We start from the raw sequence: 14,959 nt of genomic DNA on the forward strand, positions 1-14,959 counted from the left end.
TGGACCTGTTCATCCCTCCTCACTGAGCTCTGAGTTCTACTTCAGCAGTTTACAATGTGCTGGGGGCCGGAGTGCGGATAAAATGTCTTCTGCATGAGAAGAGTGGATTGATGGTTGCTGGATGGTGAGAAAGTAGTGAGTGTACATTGATCATTTATGGTTTTAGTCAGAGTTTGGGTGGGGCACAATAGCAATAACATGTTATGGATTTGCTGCAACTGATGCCCATAGTCTTCTGTGCTCCATCTAAGTCATACTTGGTCGCTATGACAATAAGTCTTGTCAATGCTCTTAAAAAGGAACTCTCACTCTCTATCACATATAATGGAAAGCCCACTGTGCACCAGAACACATTCTCTGCAAAACCCATCCAGCACTGGTCAGTTTTGACATTGCAACACAGTCTTAATTCTGTCTGAATTGAACCATACAAGCTAACTTTAACATAACAAAGGATCAGGAATATGGAGACGCCAGAGGGGAGAAGAAGAAGAGCACCAGGGAGGAGATTCACTGATGTAGTAAAGGATGTTCAGAGTTAGTGTAATAAAGCCAGAAACAAAGGATAGGATGAGATGGAGGCAGATGTGCAGACCCCTGAAAGAAGTGGCTGGAAGATTATTTTACAGACAGCTTTGTGTTTCTCCCCTCCACCACTGAGATGTTTCATTTGACCATGGTATCAACTTGAGAAGAAGATGCCACAAGAACACAAAGGGATTCCTCTGAAAATTACTCAACAAAGGTTGTATTTGTGTCAGGCTGCCTGCGCAGTAAAAAAGGACATCAACATGTCAGGAGACAATAAATCTTCAGGAAGATTTTTTACTGCTTTGACTTGTTTTTCTGTCAACCCACACATTGTTCTTTTTGAGCTTCATCCAGAGCTTTATCTTACCTCGCATTGTAGGAGCCTTTTTTTCTTTTATCTGACAAATATCATTTACTCCAATCAGGAATAATATTACACCACTGACCTATGACACTTGTTAGAGGGGGGGGGGGGGGTGTGTGACAGCAAAATTAATTCAGTCCTTAATATTTATTTAGTAGAAGCAGAAAAAAATGGTTAACTGAGCCAGTTTGAGAGATGGACCAAATTGTGATGGTTAGATGAATGCAATTCTTTTAAGGTCTCCAGTGGTCAGTATCAAAAGTGGTGCAAAACAGTAACAAGTGGACAAGGTAAAGGCTCATTGATGCACAGAGGTAGGAAGTGTGGTTCAATCTAACAGAAGTGACTGTATCTCAAATTTCTGAAAAAGTGAATGTTTCTGACTGATGGTTCTGATAGAACGATTCAGAGAGCATTGTAGTTTATTGCATACGTGCTAAAGTATGCCTGATTGATGTACGAATGGTTTTACTTTCCATTCTCCAGTAGAGTCACTTAGTGTGTTGCTATGCCTCATGCAGCATAAATGTTGTGAGCCCACTGAGAGAAAAGGACAGTATTTCTACTCTGCTGGTGAAGTTAAAGTATGAAATATATAGAGACCTGTTTGGCTTTAGTAGGACAACTGAAAGTTGTAAGATGTGCATTTTGCTTTTTTTAATTTAGCAAAATAAATATATAAAAATTGCAAAGACACAAATAAAAATGATATACTTCATAAAACCACTTTTTTTTTAGGAGAAAAACAACAAAGACGTCTGGAAAAAGTCATTTATATAGGAGCTCCAGAGAAAAATGAAGAAATAGCAGCTAGTGCTCATCAAACTGTGATAAAGTGACAACAGCAGCTCGCTAATGAAGGAAGGGGTACTTACACCGAAACCCTTTTTTCTTTTTTACATAAAGTGATTGCACATATTAAATGTATTTATAAAGATAGTTTTTCATGTTTGCACAAATTAACTATGATAACAAGATAACAAATTTTCACGTCTATTTTTGAATAAATGCAATAAGTGCATCTTTATTTTTTATTTCTTTTTAGAATTTCTTTTTTAGAAAGACACAGTTTCTGCTTGAGTTTTTTCTCTACTTGAAAAACCCAGTCTAAAAAACATACAAACTACTTTCCTTTCTAGTTTATGTCATTTAGGTCTTGTCATATTCTGCTCATTTCTATGTTCATTATTACTAAAAGGGAGTCTTCTAAATCTATGTTTTGTGTTTAGATTCCTAGTTCAGTTGGATTCAGTTGTCTTAGATCCTTGTTAGTCTGTTCACCTTTATTTATAGTTTATTTGACTCTTAATTCAGCTTCTTTGTGTTAATTAGTCTCTTTCCCTCAGTTTCCCAGCCTGCTTTGTGCCACAGCTATTCCTCCTCTCCCCTGATTAGTTCATCTGATTCCTTTGTCATTTTCCACCACTGCCTCACTATATACACTGAGTGGATTTCATTGTTCGTTGCTGGATTCTTCCATTACTCTGCATGACCCATGATTCCCCTCTAAATTTCCTTTTCTATTCATTATTAGAAAAACTCTTCAGTTCTGCCACAGTCTCTGAACTTGGATCCTTTACTAAACATACAACAAAATCCTCTCTTTTTTTTTTTGGCTTTCTAAAATTAAACCTCTTGAAGAGAAATGTTTTTTCTAAAGAGGTTCATTGTTATTTTGTAATTGCAAAAGAAAATGGGGGCACCATATTGGTCCCAACCCAGGCTAGCATCCTCCTAAATCCGGCCGTGGCTTCATGTCTGTTTATGCTCCCTTACATGTGATATGCTGAAAATATTAATAGGAATTAAATGTGGGCACATTCTTGTTTTTTACTCTCGATCCAACATGTGAAATTTGAACAATAACAAACATGAAAACACACAAAGAAAGAGACGCGTGCAACACCACACACTGAACTTTGCAAGAGTGCAAAACTGAGAGTAGGTCTTGAGGGAACAGGAAACTGGCTTCCCTCCTCCCCCCTTCAATTCAAGCCCCCCCACCCCACCCAACTCCGCCGCTTCCCCCACCTCCTCCCCCTCGCTTTCCTCCCTCCCTCCTCCGGCACCACGCTATAGCAGGGAACTAGGCAGGCCAACTTGCAGAGTGCAGCTCAGCCTCGACAGCGGCTGCTTCCAACTGGGGCTTGTCGGAGAGCATCGCACTCCCATGTGCGCTGCTGTGTCCGCTGGATGTTGAAATCGCGCCGTGCGCCTCGCCAGGAGCCACCATGTCCAACCCAACCCACGACCCGTTCTACTCCTCTCCGTTCGGACCTTTCTACAGAAGACACTCGCCCTACATGGTCCAGCCCGAGTATCGGATCTACGAGATGAACAAGCGGCTGCAGACGCGCACAGAGGTGAGTCCGCCGGACGTGGCCGTCACACGAAAACGGGACACTGGAAGAGGCAGAGTTGGAAGGTCCACGACGCGGAAGGGAGGGAGGGAAGAGTAGGGTTTGGAGAGAGAGATAAGCTGTGACGGTCCGTCATTCAGGACATACGGATGCCAAAGTGCCAAACATTCCTGAGGTGAAAGTAAACAGCAGCGTGTGAAGTCCACGCTGCAAACACGCAGCACTTATTTTAATCTTGGGACAAATAGGTACCATTTTTAGTGACAAAATAAAATGATTAGTGCAGGAGAGGCGTACATGTGGCAATTTAAAGTGCTAAACTGCGTTGCACAAGTGTCACCTGTGATCCACCGTAAGCGGGAAACTCCAGTGAAAGCAGGATTTGACAGTTTTAATGGAAGACACAGGTTTTAAAAGGGGGTGCGCTTAGAGGAAACTGAAGAGTGGGATTTAAAATAAAGAAGTCGAAAAAAACTATCCGACTAGGCTGCAGTGACTGAGGCAAAGTAGATGTATCACCTCATGTAACCTATTTAATTTGCATACATTTACATATTGCCTGGCTTTAAAATATTTCCATAAACCGTTGGAAAAGAGTTTCTAAGTTCATGGACGAGTTTCTGCTAAAGCGCAAATCCACCGTTCAACCCGTTTAAGCCAAACTTCCTCAATGAAAGTGGTCCTGATTGCAAATTTATGATTGCACATGGGGACGAATTAATTTCGTGTCAGTCTCCTGATGCTTCAAGTCGTTGGGCTCTAAGCGTGTGTGGCGTATAGTGTCATCCAGCCTGAACCTTTGGTGATCCCACTGTGAGCTGCATGGAGAGCATCTGTCTCCGGCAGCTGTTCCGTGATCAAACATGTGTGAATCTGCAGATAAAAAGTTCATCTGACATGTCAAGTTTAAAAGAGATGGACATCTTAAGCAAAAAGCAATAACAATCTTGAATTAGTTTTAAATTATCCCTGTTCTTCATATTTCAAGATTTCACCATAAAAATTTTAAAATGTAATTCTATGTCCAAACTTCTGCTTGTACAAAAATGTGGAAATTTGTAAATATAGCAATTCTAAGATGCCAAAAGAAACATGTTCTTCTTATATATGGTGTAAAATAAAACAGAAATATACCTCAAATGCTCCATCACTGCATATTTCACTTGCCATGCTTTCCATTTCTGATTACCAATTAAATATTTGGCTATTTGGATGACTTTCAGTCTCCCCAGGCGAACACCTCTTATAGATCTTGACATTTTCCTAAAGCTCAAGACAAGTGGTGAGAACATTGTGAAGATGTTAAAGAAAGAGAATAACAAGGAATATTTGTGTTGATGGCATATTAATATTGCCATTCAGCAATAACAAGTCATTATCAAGTTTTTGCAATGTAATGTAGCTCTATTATAAACTAAATAATCAGCATATTGTTTCAGCTTTTAATATGTTGTATTCCAATTAAAATTTTACATATTTGATACTTTAAATCAGTGTTTTTATAAAATGCTTGAAACTGAATTGTGCTTCCTGCAGTTATTTTTGTCTAAATTCGGGCTCCAGTTGAGTTACTGCAGTCTCTTACAGAAACTGACTTTCCAGAGGAGAAACTTGCAACTTTAAGCAGACCGACCAAGGCAATGTTGCTGTGATGCAGCAGCAGCAGCAGCAGCCTCAGTCTGATGCATTATTCATGCAGAGCCCCAGTGGACCTCAACTCCTGTAGCACACATACCCAGAAACCAAGTGCAATCACCACGCACACAATCTCAGACACATGGACATGTAGGCACAGGTTTCCAGACGTTTGCACAGCTCTAGGTGCACTACCATTTAAACCAATACTTTACCCTGCAAAATTCTGTATTTTTTAAAATATATTTCATCTTTTTGTTGCTGTTGGCTTGAGTTGCATTTTCAGCCTCCTCTTTGTCTTTTTTCTTTCTATCTTTCTTTCCTTCTGTCTTCAGTAGTCAGGATATACATCATATGCTTTGTGCATATTGTTTGACTACTGAAAATTGTGTCTTATAGGAGAGAAAAAAAAGCCTTGAGTTTTGTTTGAATCCAGATGTGCCATATAGCGGGGTTCAGGCTTTTAACATAATTATATCATAATTATCCTCATGAAAGCAAAACCCAAACCACAATTTTACCTAAAACTGCTTCATTTAATGAAGAAAAAATCCTTAACTTTGTAGCGATGCTATATTTGTGTCCTGTATCTTAACTAAGACGTTGAGGGGATACATGTCATACTTTCTACATGAAGCTGCAGCCGTTTATGTGGTTAGCTGCTGGACCGGACCGTGCATGAGAAGTCAGTCTGCCACTTCTCATCACTGAACTTTAAAAGACAGCTCACATTAATAAACTAGACCATGTAAGTAGAAGTATGAGAGTCAAACAAGCAATTGGGGTCTTTGGAGAGAAATCTGCAAAAGATATCTCTTAAGTTTATTGACAGTACTGCTGGGATAAAATTGTTGTTCTGTTATTCTCTGACATAATTAAACTAATCAGGTAAAAATTTATTGATCATTTCCTTTGCTTCTTTTTCTGCTGGCACATGAATTTAAGAATTATCCGCTACATAAGCTGAATTCATTTTTGTTTCATTTCAAAACATTTAGTGTGCATTATACTATTTTGACTTCTGGGATCTTTGATCTTTTTTGTGTGAATAAGCTGCAATAAAACTTAAATAACTGAAATTCAAGCAGATTTATGTGGCATGAACTACACAAATCACTTCTGAAGACCATAATGAAAATCTCCAGCATTTAACTAGATTTAAAAACTGGGACGATTCCTAGTAGATGTTATATGTAATTTTGGGAGGAGATCATTTTAGACCTCCTTTCTTTAAGCTTTGCAAAAAGTATTACTACCCTGAAACCTCTTCACATTTTATCACATTACAATTACAAACTTCAGTGAGTTTTATTTGGATTTTATGTAATAGATCATCACAATTTAATAAATGTATAAGGAAAAGGACAAATTATTTACTAAATATATTACAAAGTATAAATGTAAAAAGCATGGTTTCTATTCATCCCCTTGTACTATGAAACCCCCTAAATAAAATCCAGTGCAACAATTTGCCTTCAGAAGTCATTTAAAATACTGTGTATAATTTAATCTCAATCAAAATGCAGCTGTTCTGTGACAGACTCAGAAGTTTGTTGGAGAATATCGGTGAACAAACGTCAGGGAGAAAGTTGTTGAAATTTAAAGTAGAGATCGATTCAAAAGCAAGATCCCAAATTTGGACATGTTGCAGCGCATTGTTCAATCTATGGAAAACGTATGGCACAACTGCAGACCCACAGACATGGCCATCCACCTAATGAGACAGACTGGGCAGGAAGAATATTAATGAGATTGGTCAAATGGTTGAAGACGACTCTGGATGAGCTACAGAGGTCCAAAGCTCAGGTGGTAGAATACAGTATATGGACAGTGTAATTATTTGTCATGCATTCTGCAATCCAGTATTTTTTATTTTGGCACGTTTCAAGTAGTAAGCTATTATTAAAATGAGGTTATTAGAAATTTCATTTGCAGTTTGAAACAAGTCAAAAAGAGAACAAAGAAATACATAGGTGAGAAGTTAAGATGAGACCAGAGTTTTACCTTTTGGGCTACATGCAAAACTCTATTTCTGATGAAAAACTATTACTTTTTATCATTTGGAACACAAACCCCCCAAAAGTGACACTTTCTGGTGGCTACATAATGCTTTGGGGACATTTTCCTTCAGCAGGGACCGAAAATTAGTTTAGAGTTGATAGATAGAACTAAAAACAGGACAATCAAGAAAGAAAACCTGGAAAACTCATAGGACCTGGCCAGATGTTCATCTTCACGCAGGAGCGCTTCGCTAAGCGTAAAACCAAATAGAAAGGTTGACACAGTCCCCATTTAATTCTATTTGAAAATCTTTCCCAACAATTGAAATTTTATTTCAATGCCGCGCTCTATTTAATCTTGAGATATAGTGCAAAAAAATTATAAATCTCTGTATGTTCAAATAGAGGTAGAGGCAGTATTTATAAAGACTTGGGGAAAGATGGTTCTGCAAAATACCGACTCGAGAATTGGATACATGTGCATGCCTCACTTTTCAGTGAAAGTTTTAAAACAAAAAACACACTGAAATTGGAGAATGTATTAGGTTTAAAGTGTAGGAATACTTGTAAGAGTAACTGTAGGTGTGCATATTTTAGCATTTTTCAGAAAACTAGTAGGTTTACTATGTGAAAATAGTGTTTAAATTTAGCATTCAGTGAGATAATTTACTTGTGCTAGTTGCTATATTTCAATGGTCCAGTCAAAAATGTTAACCTTACAAATAGATGCTTAATGTATTGAAAGAAGTGGAATTATTGGCTGCAACAAAAAGCTCAAACTGCACTTGGCAACCTGCTGAGGCTCAAATGACTCAGGACTACTGCTTTTGCTGTTGATATTAGTCGGTTTTTAATCGGTTCTCTTACTATGCTGCAGTGTGGCACTGCCTTCTGGAAAAGTGCTCAAAGAGTTGAGTGATGTTAATCCTGCTTTTTGAAATTCTCTCAGTTGTCACGTGCATAGGTGGGTCTATGAATTATTCTGCTACTGATGCAGGCAAACAATAGTGGGAGCAGACTCACCTATAGCGAAATATCAAAATAGATTATTGTAGTACTGAATAATGACAGTTGTTAAAGTGAAGTCAACAATACACACGCATTTGCTTGTCTGACATGAGAAATGCATTAGAGCTTCTTTATTTGTTCTGACATTTACATTTGACTGTACACATATTCACATCAGTGAGGTTTGTTTCTTAATCTTACAACAAAACGTGTCTTTATTTAACTTGATATGCATGTGGGTGGAGAGATATAAAATGTAGAGCAGAGCCAGTGCTAATGATTGCACATACAGTATAATCTATCCTTCTGTTACCTACCTTAACAGTCAGTTTTATGTTAACTGGTCAACAGTACTTCTGGTTTTCTGTTTCTGATAGTTTGCTTACAAACTCCAGCCAAAATTCTTGGAGTTTGTTCAAAAAATAAAATAGTAATGGATTATAATGGTAGTTGTTTTTATTGCAATTCCCTTCATTCTGTGCTTGTTAGTGCTGCTGCTTTGGATGAATATGGGCTCTGATTTGAACATCGACTGAAGCATTTCTTCATGGAGTTTGCATGTTCTCCCCTCTGCATGTGTGGGTTTTATTTGAGTACACAGGCTTCTTTCCATATTCCAGAAACACACACTGTTGTTTAATTGTTGTTTCTAAATTGACCTTATGGGTGAGACTGTTTGTCTCCATGTTGGTTCTCTAAATGGACCTGCAGCCTGTACCTCGCCTCTGTCCCCATGATTGTGGGGATAAGCTGCAGTCACCCTGCAATGCTCAACACTGTATTTTGGGTATTAAATTAAATGCATTACAAAACAAACAAGTAACTATTCATTCATGTATTTAATATCTTAATCAACTAAAGCCAATTAGCTCAAATTTACAGCTTAAAGGTGTTGCAAACAGTCAGGTCAGTTTTGTTTTCATAGAAGCCAAAGAAAACGTCACACAATTTAATATTCTGACTCATTCATATCTGAAAAAAACTGACTATTAAAGTTCAAAGCTAAGAGATAGATTAACAGTTTCATTAAGAAGAAAAAATTTAACTTGAACTTGAAGTCCTTTGAGTCTTTGTAATAAAACCACAATGGTTTGAGGGCTGCTGTTGAGTCTTGTTCAACAGATATACTTCTTAAGCCTTTTGCATAGCAAATCTTTATACTCAGTTACACTAATGATAATAAAAACACAAGGGATTTTAGTGGGGTGTCTTCTAGAATTTCTAATCCTTTCAACCTCTGTATAAACATTTTGAAAACCTCCAGAAAATTCTTAAGATTGATAAAGGTACAAATCTTCTAAATCTTGCTACTGCAGTTTAGCATTAATCCTCATGCATCACAGTCTCAGTCTGTGCTAATGAATGTTCACTTACCTCAACATGCAGATTGCTTGAACTAATGGCAGGATGCACTTCTTTTTGATTGCAGTTAGACACTAAGAGAATTTAACTTTCAGAAGGCAAAGCGATCCTTAAATATTTTTAGCCCATTTAAAATGTATTTTATGATTCTCCAGCATACATGTCACAATACATAGGGTGACGGTAAGCTTAAAGGTCAACAAAATATTTCTTTGAATTTCTCTCCTTAATCACCAGTCTGGTGATTAACTACTAGTTTAGTTTGTTTTATTTAATAGTGACTGATGTGAATTTATTTACATGATCTCACTGGGGGTTTCTTCTAGAGCATAAACCTAAATCAAGATTAGGATCAGGAAAAAGATTTGACTAATTAATTCAGTTAAATTTTACACTGCCAGCAAAGAGCATATTCATATTTAAGTATATTTGTAATCTTAATATTCTTATAACATTTCCACAGCCAAGTTTATGTGTAGACTTAGACTAAGCTAACAAGAGGCAACAGTTTTGGTTTTCTTGAGTTTGTTGAAGAACCTGGAGTCTTTTATTTGTAGCAGCAGTTCTATCTTTATTTTAATCTTTTTTGGTTTTGTTAGGACAAACAAGAAGAAATAATAACCTAGGTATTAAAATGATTCAGTATTTCTGTTATCTGATAAAATAACTCTCTCGACCACTGAAGGAGAATAATTTATCCTAGTAAATTAATGTGACATGCTCTGTTGGGTTTGTCAGTTGGACTCCTGCATTTTTTGCATACTGAGAAAACTTTCCTCAGGTCGCAGATAATATTTTTTTTGTTGTGTTTTGTTTTCAGTAACAACCTTTGTACCTGCCCCGTAGTCTCATGGAAATATGGCCTAATAAAAGCCAACAGCGCAGCTGATCGCATGTTTGTCCGGGTTCTGAGCTCACCTTTGAACTGAAACCTCTGCTGCCACTAAAGCAGACCCTGGTCCTGTGATTACTCAGGGTCTGTTTCTATCCCAACCTTATTACCTACTCCATTCATACTTATTACCTGGCTGGCTGTATTTCTGTGCCAGACCAACTGCTATCCCATTACCTTCATTTTAGTGAACGTGAACCTGCGCTGACCTGGCAATCTAAACAGGCTGTGATGTGGGTTTGATGCCATGCATACGGTGTGACCACATTGTTTCGGTGCAGTCGCGCGGAGGGCACAGACCTCCGGCGTTTGGAGGGAGCTGCGCTGATTTGTGGGGGAATTCGACACTTAAGCATATGCAAATGTACAAAGGCGGATTAACATTCAGAGGAGGAGCTTGGTCGACCTCAGCTGGTGCAGGGCCATTAGCATAGAGGGCATTAATATTCAGCGGCAGAGAGCGGAGACGCAGAATAACACTGTAAGTAAAACTACAACACAGAGGGAGAAACAGGAGGAAAACAAAAGCATTTTAATGGAGCCGCTGCAATAATACCCGGCAGGCTGCATTCAGAGGCTTCGCTGCTGCTGGTGCTGCTGACAGTGGGTCTAATGGTCACACTCCTCCTCAGCAGATAGACATGCGATCAGTAACAATGATTGGCAGGCCTTTTATTGGATTCTTGTGTCTATTGCACATAGTTAGTCTCATTCTCATTATTTAAATGGGCCTGCAGACCTGACTCATTGGCTTCTCTGTGGAACTGGGGGAACTGGAGTGTTCATTATGGTAAAATCCCTTGTTCCTGTCAGGAGCAAAGTGGATCTGTTCCCATCAGCGCGAAGTGTCAGATTGACATGAATAGGCTTATGGTGTAGAGGTCAAGTTGGCAGTGTGCTGTTAGGTTCACATGGAGGGATTAAAGATGAGCCACCAAGAACGCAGCCAGAGGTTTATGTTTGAGAATCTGCCTTCCTAAGACATACTATACATTGTGGCCTTAATGGAGGCTTTTACTGTCTGTAGGTCATATGAAAACTGACATGTATTGAGTCTGATATCACCGTTGTACTGAAAATAAAAGCTTTGTAGCACCCACCCAAGAACATCTGGTTCTTGTCTTCAGCTGGGAAGTTCACAATCGGCGTCCAGTCAAAAAACTGCAGTAGCTCTGATATTACTGGCTACAGCTCCAGTATGCAATGATGTAAACCTGACACCTGGGAAGACATGCTTACATCATACAGAAATTTGCTTTTAAAACACACGTCTAGAGGCAAAAGAAAATCAGCCGTCAAAGAAGGAGACCGAATTGAGTCACAATACAAGGCTTCATGGTCTCTGGCAGTTTGCACTCCTGTTTTTTCTTAGGAATGGACCATCTTGTGATTCTTTTAGGATGATTAATTTTTTATTTTAATTTAATTTAATTAAGATTCAAACATTCTTTAGTAGTGCTGATGATCCTTGTTCAACTGATAAACGTTGGTCAGTGCTGATTTTAATCATTCAGTGATCCGTTTAATGATTATTTTAACTGTATAAGAAATATGTCACATTACTCTGCACTGATTTTCCCTCCTACACATTAAATAGCGAAACAAAGAAAAAGCGACACAGTCTCGATATGTCAAAAATGTCGTGTTTACTTCGCTTCACTGAATCAACAGCATTATTTTTATTTATTCCTCTATCAGCTGAATCTCTAATATGCTCCATTTTTATGATTCAAGGCTTATTGACAAAGAGCAGCCGTCTGCCTTTGTGGGCTTGTGAAACGTCGCTCAGTGCTCTCACATTAAAAACAAAGACATTTTGCATTTTCATAATTTGGCCAGTCACTGAAAGGACTGAATCGCATTAATCCTGCGTCTCTTCGTTAAGTCCCCGGCAACATCCGCCTCGCTAAATTAAAGAATAATAGTGCTAAAAGGTGAGCAGGCAGACTGATCATTTTGAAGGGACAAAGTAACCTTATCCACAGAAAGCTGGTGTCAGAGCTGAATACCTCATGCCTGTTTATTGCTTTTTTTCTTAGAAAGCTGTTTTTTGGTGTGAAATCTCTGAATAGAGACAGAAATACACAAAATTCAATTTACCGTCTTACAGTAAGTTTTCTATCTTGTCTTATTCTTCTATGGAACACATTAGAAAATAGTTTAAACACTCATGAGCAGTCACTGACATACAAAAATGTAATTAATCTATTAATTTTACAAAAATGTAACCAACTAAGACACACACAGCTTGTAGCTGCTACTTGACTTTCTATTGGATTTTAAAACTCTTCTTTTATATTATATAAAATTACTGCTTAGAGATACATATAGGTAATTGACACAATATGTGACCTAATATATGAAATGGGTATTAAAGATTTGGACTAAGAATGAATAATGTATAAAAGTGTTCAAGAGTTAAAAGTGAAACCTGATTTTCTTTCTTTTCAGACATATGTGAATGTAACACATATGCCTCGTGTTACATTACAAGGCATATTTATGTGCCTCGTAAATATGCTGTTGCTTTCTTTGTAAAAGTTGGACAACCATGTTTGTAAATTACAATCTAAAAAGACTTGCCATTAATTCAATGTTTTTTATTATTCCATCAATGTTTTTTTTACTTAGTCACAAATTGAAAGAAAAGCGAGGTCTTGTTCATAGATTAATTAGTTCAGGGATACTCAAACTTTCTTTACATATCATGGTTATAATCATTAATCAACAAAAGAAGAAGTAAATATTAATCAAACCAAGGCCTGTTTACTTTTAAGTAGAAGCACAAAAATCAAAAGTATAATTGACACTAACGCTAACTTTACAACTGCTACTATAGACTAAAAGGAAAAGTTTATGACTTGTAGCAAGGGTTTTTGGTTTTTCTGAGGAAATAAACTTGCACTAGTCCCCAAATGATTCAGGTACCTCGATTATTAAAATTCCTTGAGGCAAATCATCTGCCTGTAAGCTTAGTTAAATTATGTTCTACTATTTAGCGCACCGTATTCCAGTCGGGTGATTATTTGTGTTGCGCCTTTACTTCCGCCTGTTAGTTCTTGACGATTGCTGAGTGCTAGCAGAATAACATCCAATTTTCAAGGTCGGTCCGTGGCATCCGGGGGGGATTTTATTGATTTATGATAATATCTGGGTTCTTATTGTTTTTCAAGGGACCAATAGGCATTCTTAAAATGACTGGCATGACGTATGGATACGACAGCCTTTTTCCTTCTGGAGATGATGCCTACTGGTGGTGAAGAGCGAACGACGACGAAGTTCATGGCAGTTCTATTGATACAGCGGAATCCATAGAACGGAAACGGATGCAGATAGTTTTGCAGCCTGATTTTGACTCACCCCTGATTTGATAGCTTTCAACACCAGAACCATAAGGGGTCAAACTAAAAGAACATCTTACTTGGTCAGATCTGGTGGTTGACTTACTTACTAACTCTTCGTCACCTTCATCTCTTATTTAGCAGGAAGGATTATTGACTTTTCTGCTCCAACAGCAGTTTTGTCTGGCTGGAAGTCACTCAGAGATTAGCAACTGTCAGTTCTGCTACAGGTCATTGAATGTCTTGATGGATTCTCACTTTGAAATTGGATCTGGATGAAGAAAGTTACTAAATGACCCTCAGCACCAGTTCAGTGCACAGAAGAAAACAATAAGATTTTTACACAAAAATAGCAAATTCTATGATGCAAGCAAGAACATTTATCACTATGTTGATTAGACACCTCTCCTGATCCGATTGAACAAGAATTTCCAATTGGTGTACTGGTTCTGTCAGGAGTGCTTATCAGCCAATCAGAGAGGTTTTATGGTAAAGCCAGTGATTCAACAGATAAAAAAAACAAACATTTCGACTGGTTGTTAAAAAAATAGACTAGCTTTTAGGTACAGAGACATCTTACTCTCTCTATTTCATAACTGGAGCTTTTTTCATATTAAAAGGAGACAACATATGATTAATTCTATTGAATCCAAAGAGATTTACATTCAAAGTTTAGCTCACAACCAATATTTAAAATTATGACTTTTTGAAATTCAAATTTTCTTAGAAAACAAAAATCTGACATTTTTTGACAAAACTCTTGTAGAATAACATGCCAGTGTCAAAGCTTTTTATTAGATTCTCAGAAGCTTCCTATGGGAATTAGAGGTTATTTTGACTCAATCTAAAAAGCCCGATAAGGACATACTGAAGTAACCTTGGAAGGAGGAAAGTAGTTTTTGTAGTTGATCAAATCAGGCGTGTTTGTGTACATTACAGTGATGATTCTGTTGGCTCTCATTTAACACAACTGAACAATTTAGTGTGGTACTGCTTTAAATATTTGGATTGTGAAATGTGCAATGTAGTAATATGTACTCTTAAATGGATATTTTTGCTTTAGTGTCAAAAATAGCATACCCTTACAGATTTTATGATTTCTGTCCTTATGTGAAAATATATAAAAATGGTGCTTCTTAGCAGTGTCCCATTGTATGTATGATGTTAGAAAAGGATGTTTCCAGAAACTCATAAAAATGTATAAAAAAAGAAAAAGCTCCGGTGAAATCACAAGCGTCAGTCACATCCAGCAGGATGCTCGGACAATGGACCCACCTTTTTCCTGGCTCTTTCCCATGGTTCCTTCCAGGCAGCTCTGCCCCTCAGATAACAGAGAAGACAGACGTGCCTGCAGTCAGTCCATGTCCTGTTGTGTTCTCTGTTCGGCATGGTTGACAACTCCGTCCTGAAACTAAGAGGTCACAGGTTGAAATCTTGGATCTGAAACAGTTTGTGCTCATATTGTT

At 37.8% G+C, this 14,959-nt stretch overlaps 1 protein-coding gene across 5 annotated transcripts in view; it reads left to right on the top strand.

The window, feature by feature from the left end:
• Positions 1 to 2,974: 2,974 nt before the first annotated feature.
• ldb2a (LIM domain binding 2a) overlaps positions 2,975 to 14,959 on the top strand; it is a 110,279-nt gene continuing 98,294 nt past the window's right edge. For 3 of the 5 annotated variants that reach the window (XM_032555122.1, XM_032555121.1, XM_032555124.1), the window contains exon 1: positions 2,976 to 3,258. In XM_032555122.1, the coding sequence (XP_032411013.1) occupies positions 3,127 to 3,258 (132 nt within the window). In that variant the 5' untranslated portion in view covers positions 2,976 to 3,126. Of the gene's footprint in view, positions 3,259 to 14,959 lie in introns of all 5 variants that reach the window. The other 2 variants (XM_032555119.1, XM_032555123.1) reach the window with 1 other exon arrangement.

This window comes from Xiphophorus hellerii, chromosome 23 (genome assembly GCF_003331165.1).
Source record: "Xiphophorus hellerii strain 12219 chromosome 23, Xiphophorus_hellerii-4.1, whole genome shotgun sequence".
NCBI classification, from domain to species: Eukaryota; Metazoa; Chordata; class Actinopteri; order Cyprinodontiformes; family Poeciliidae; genus Xiphophorus; species Xiphophorus hellerii.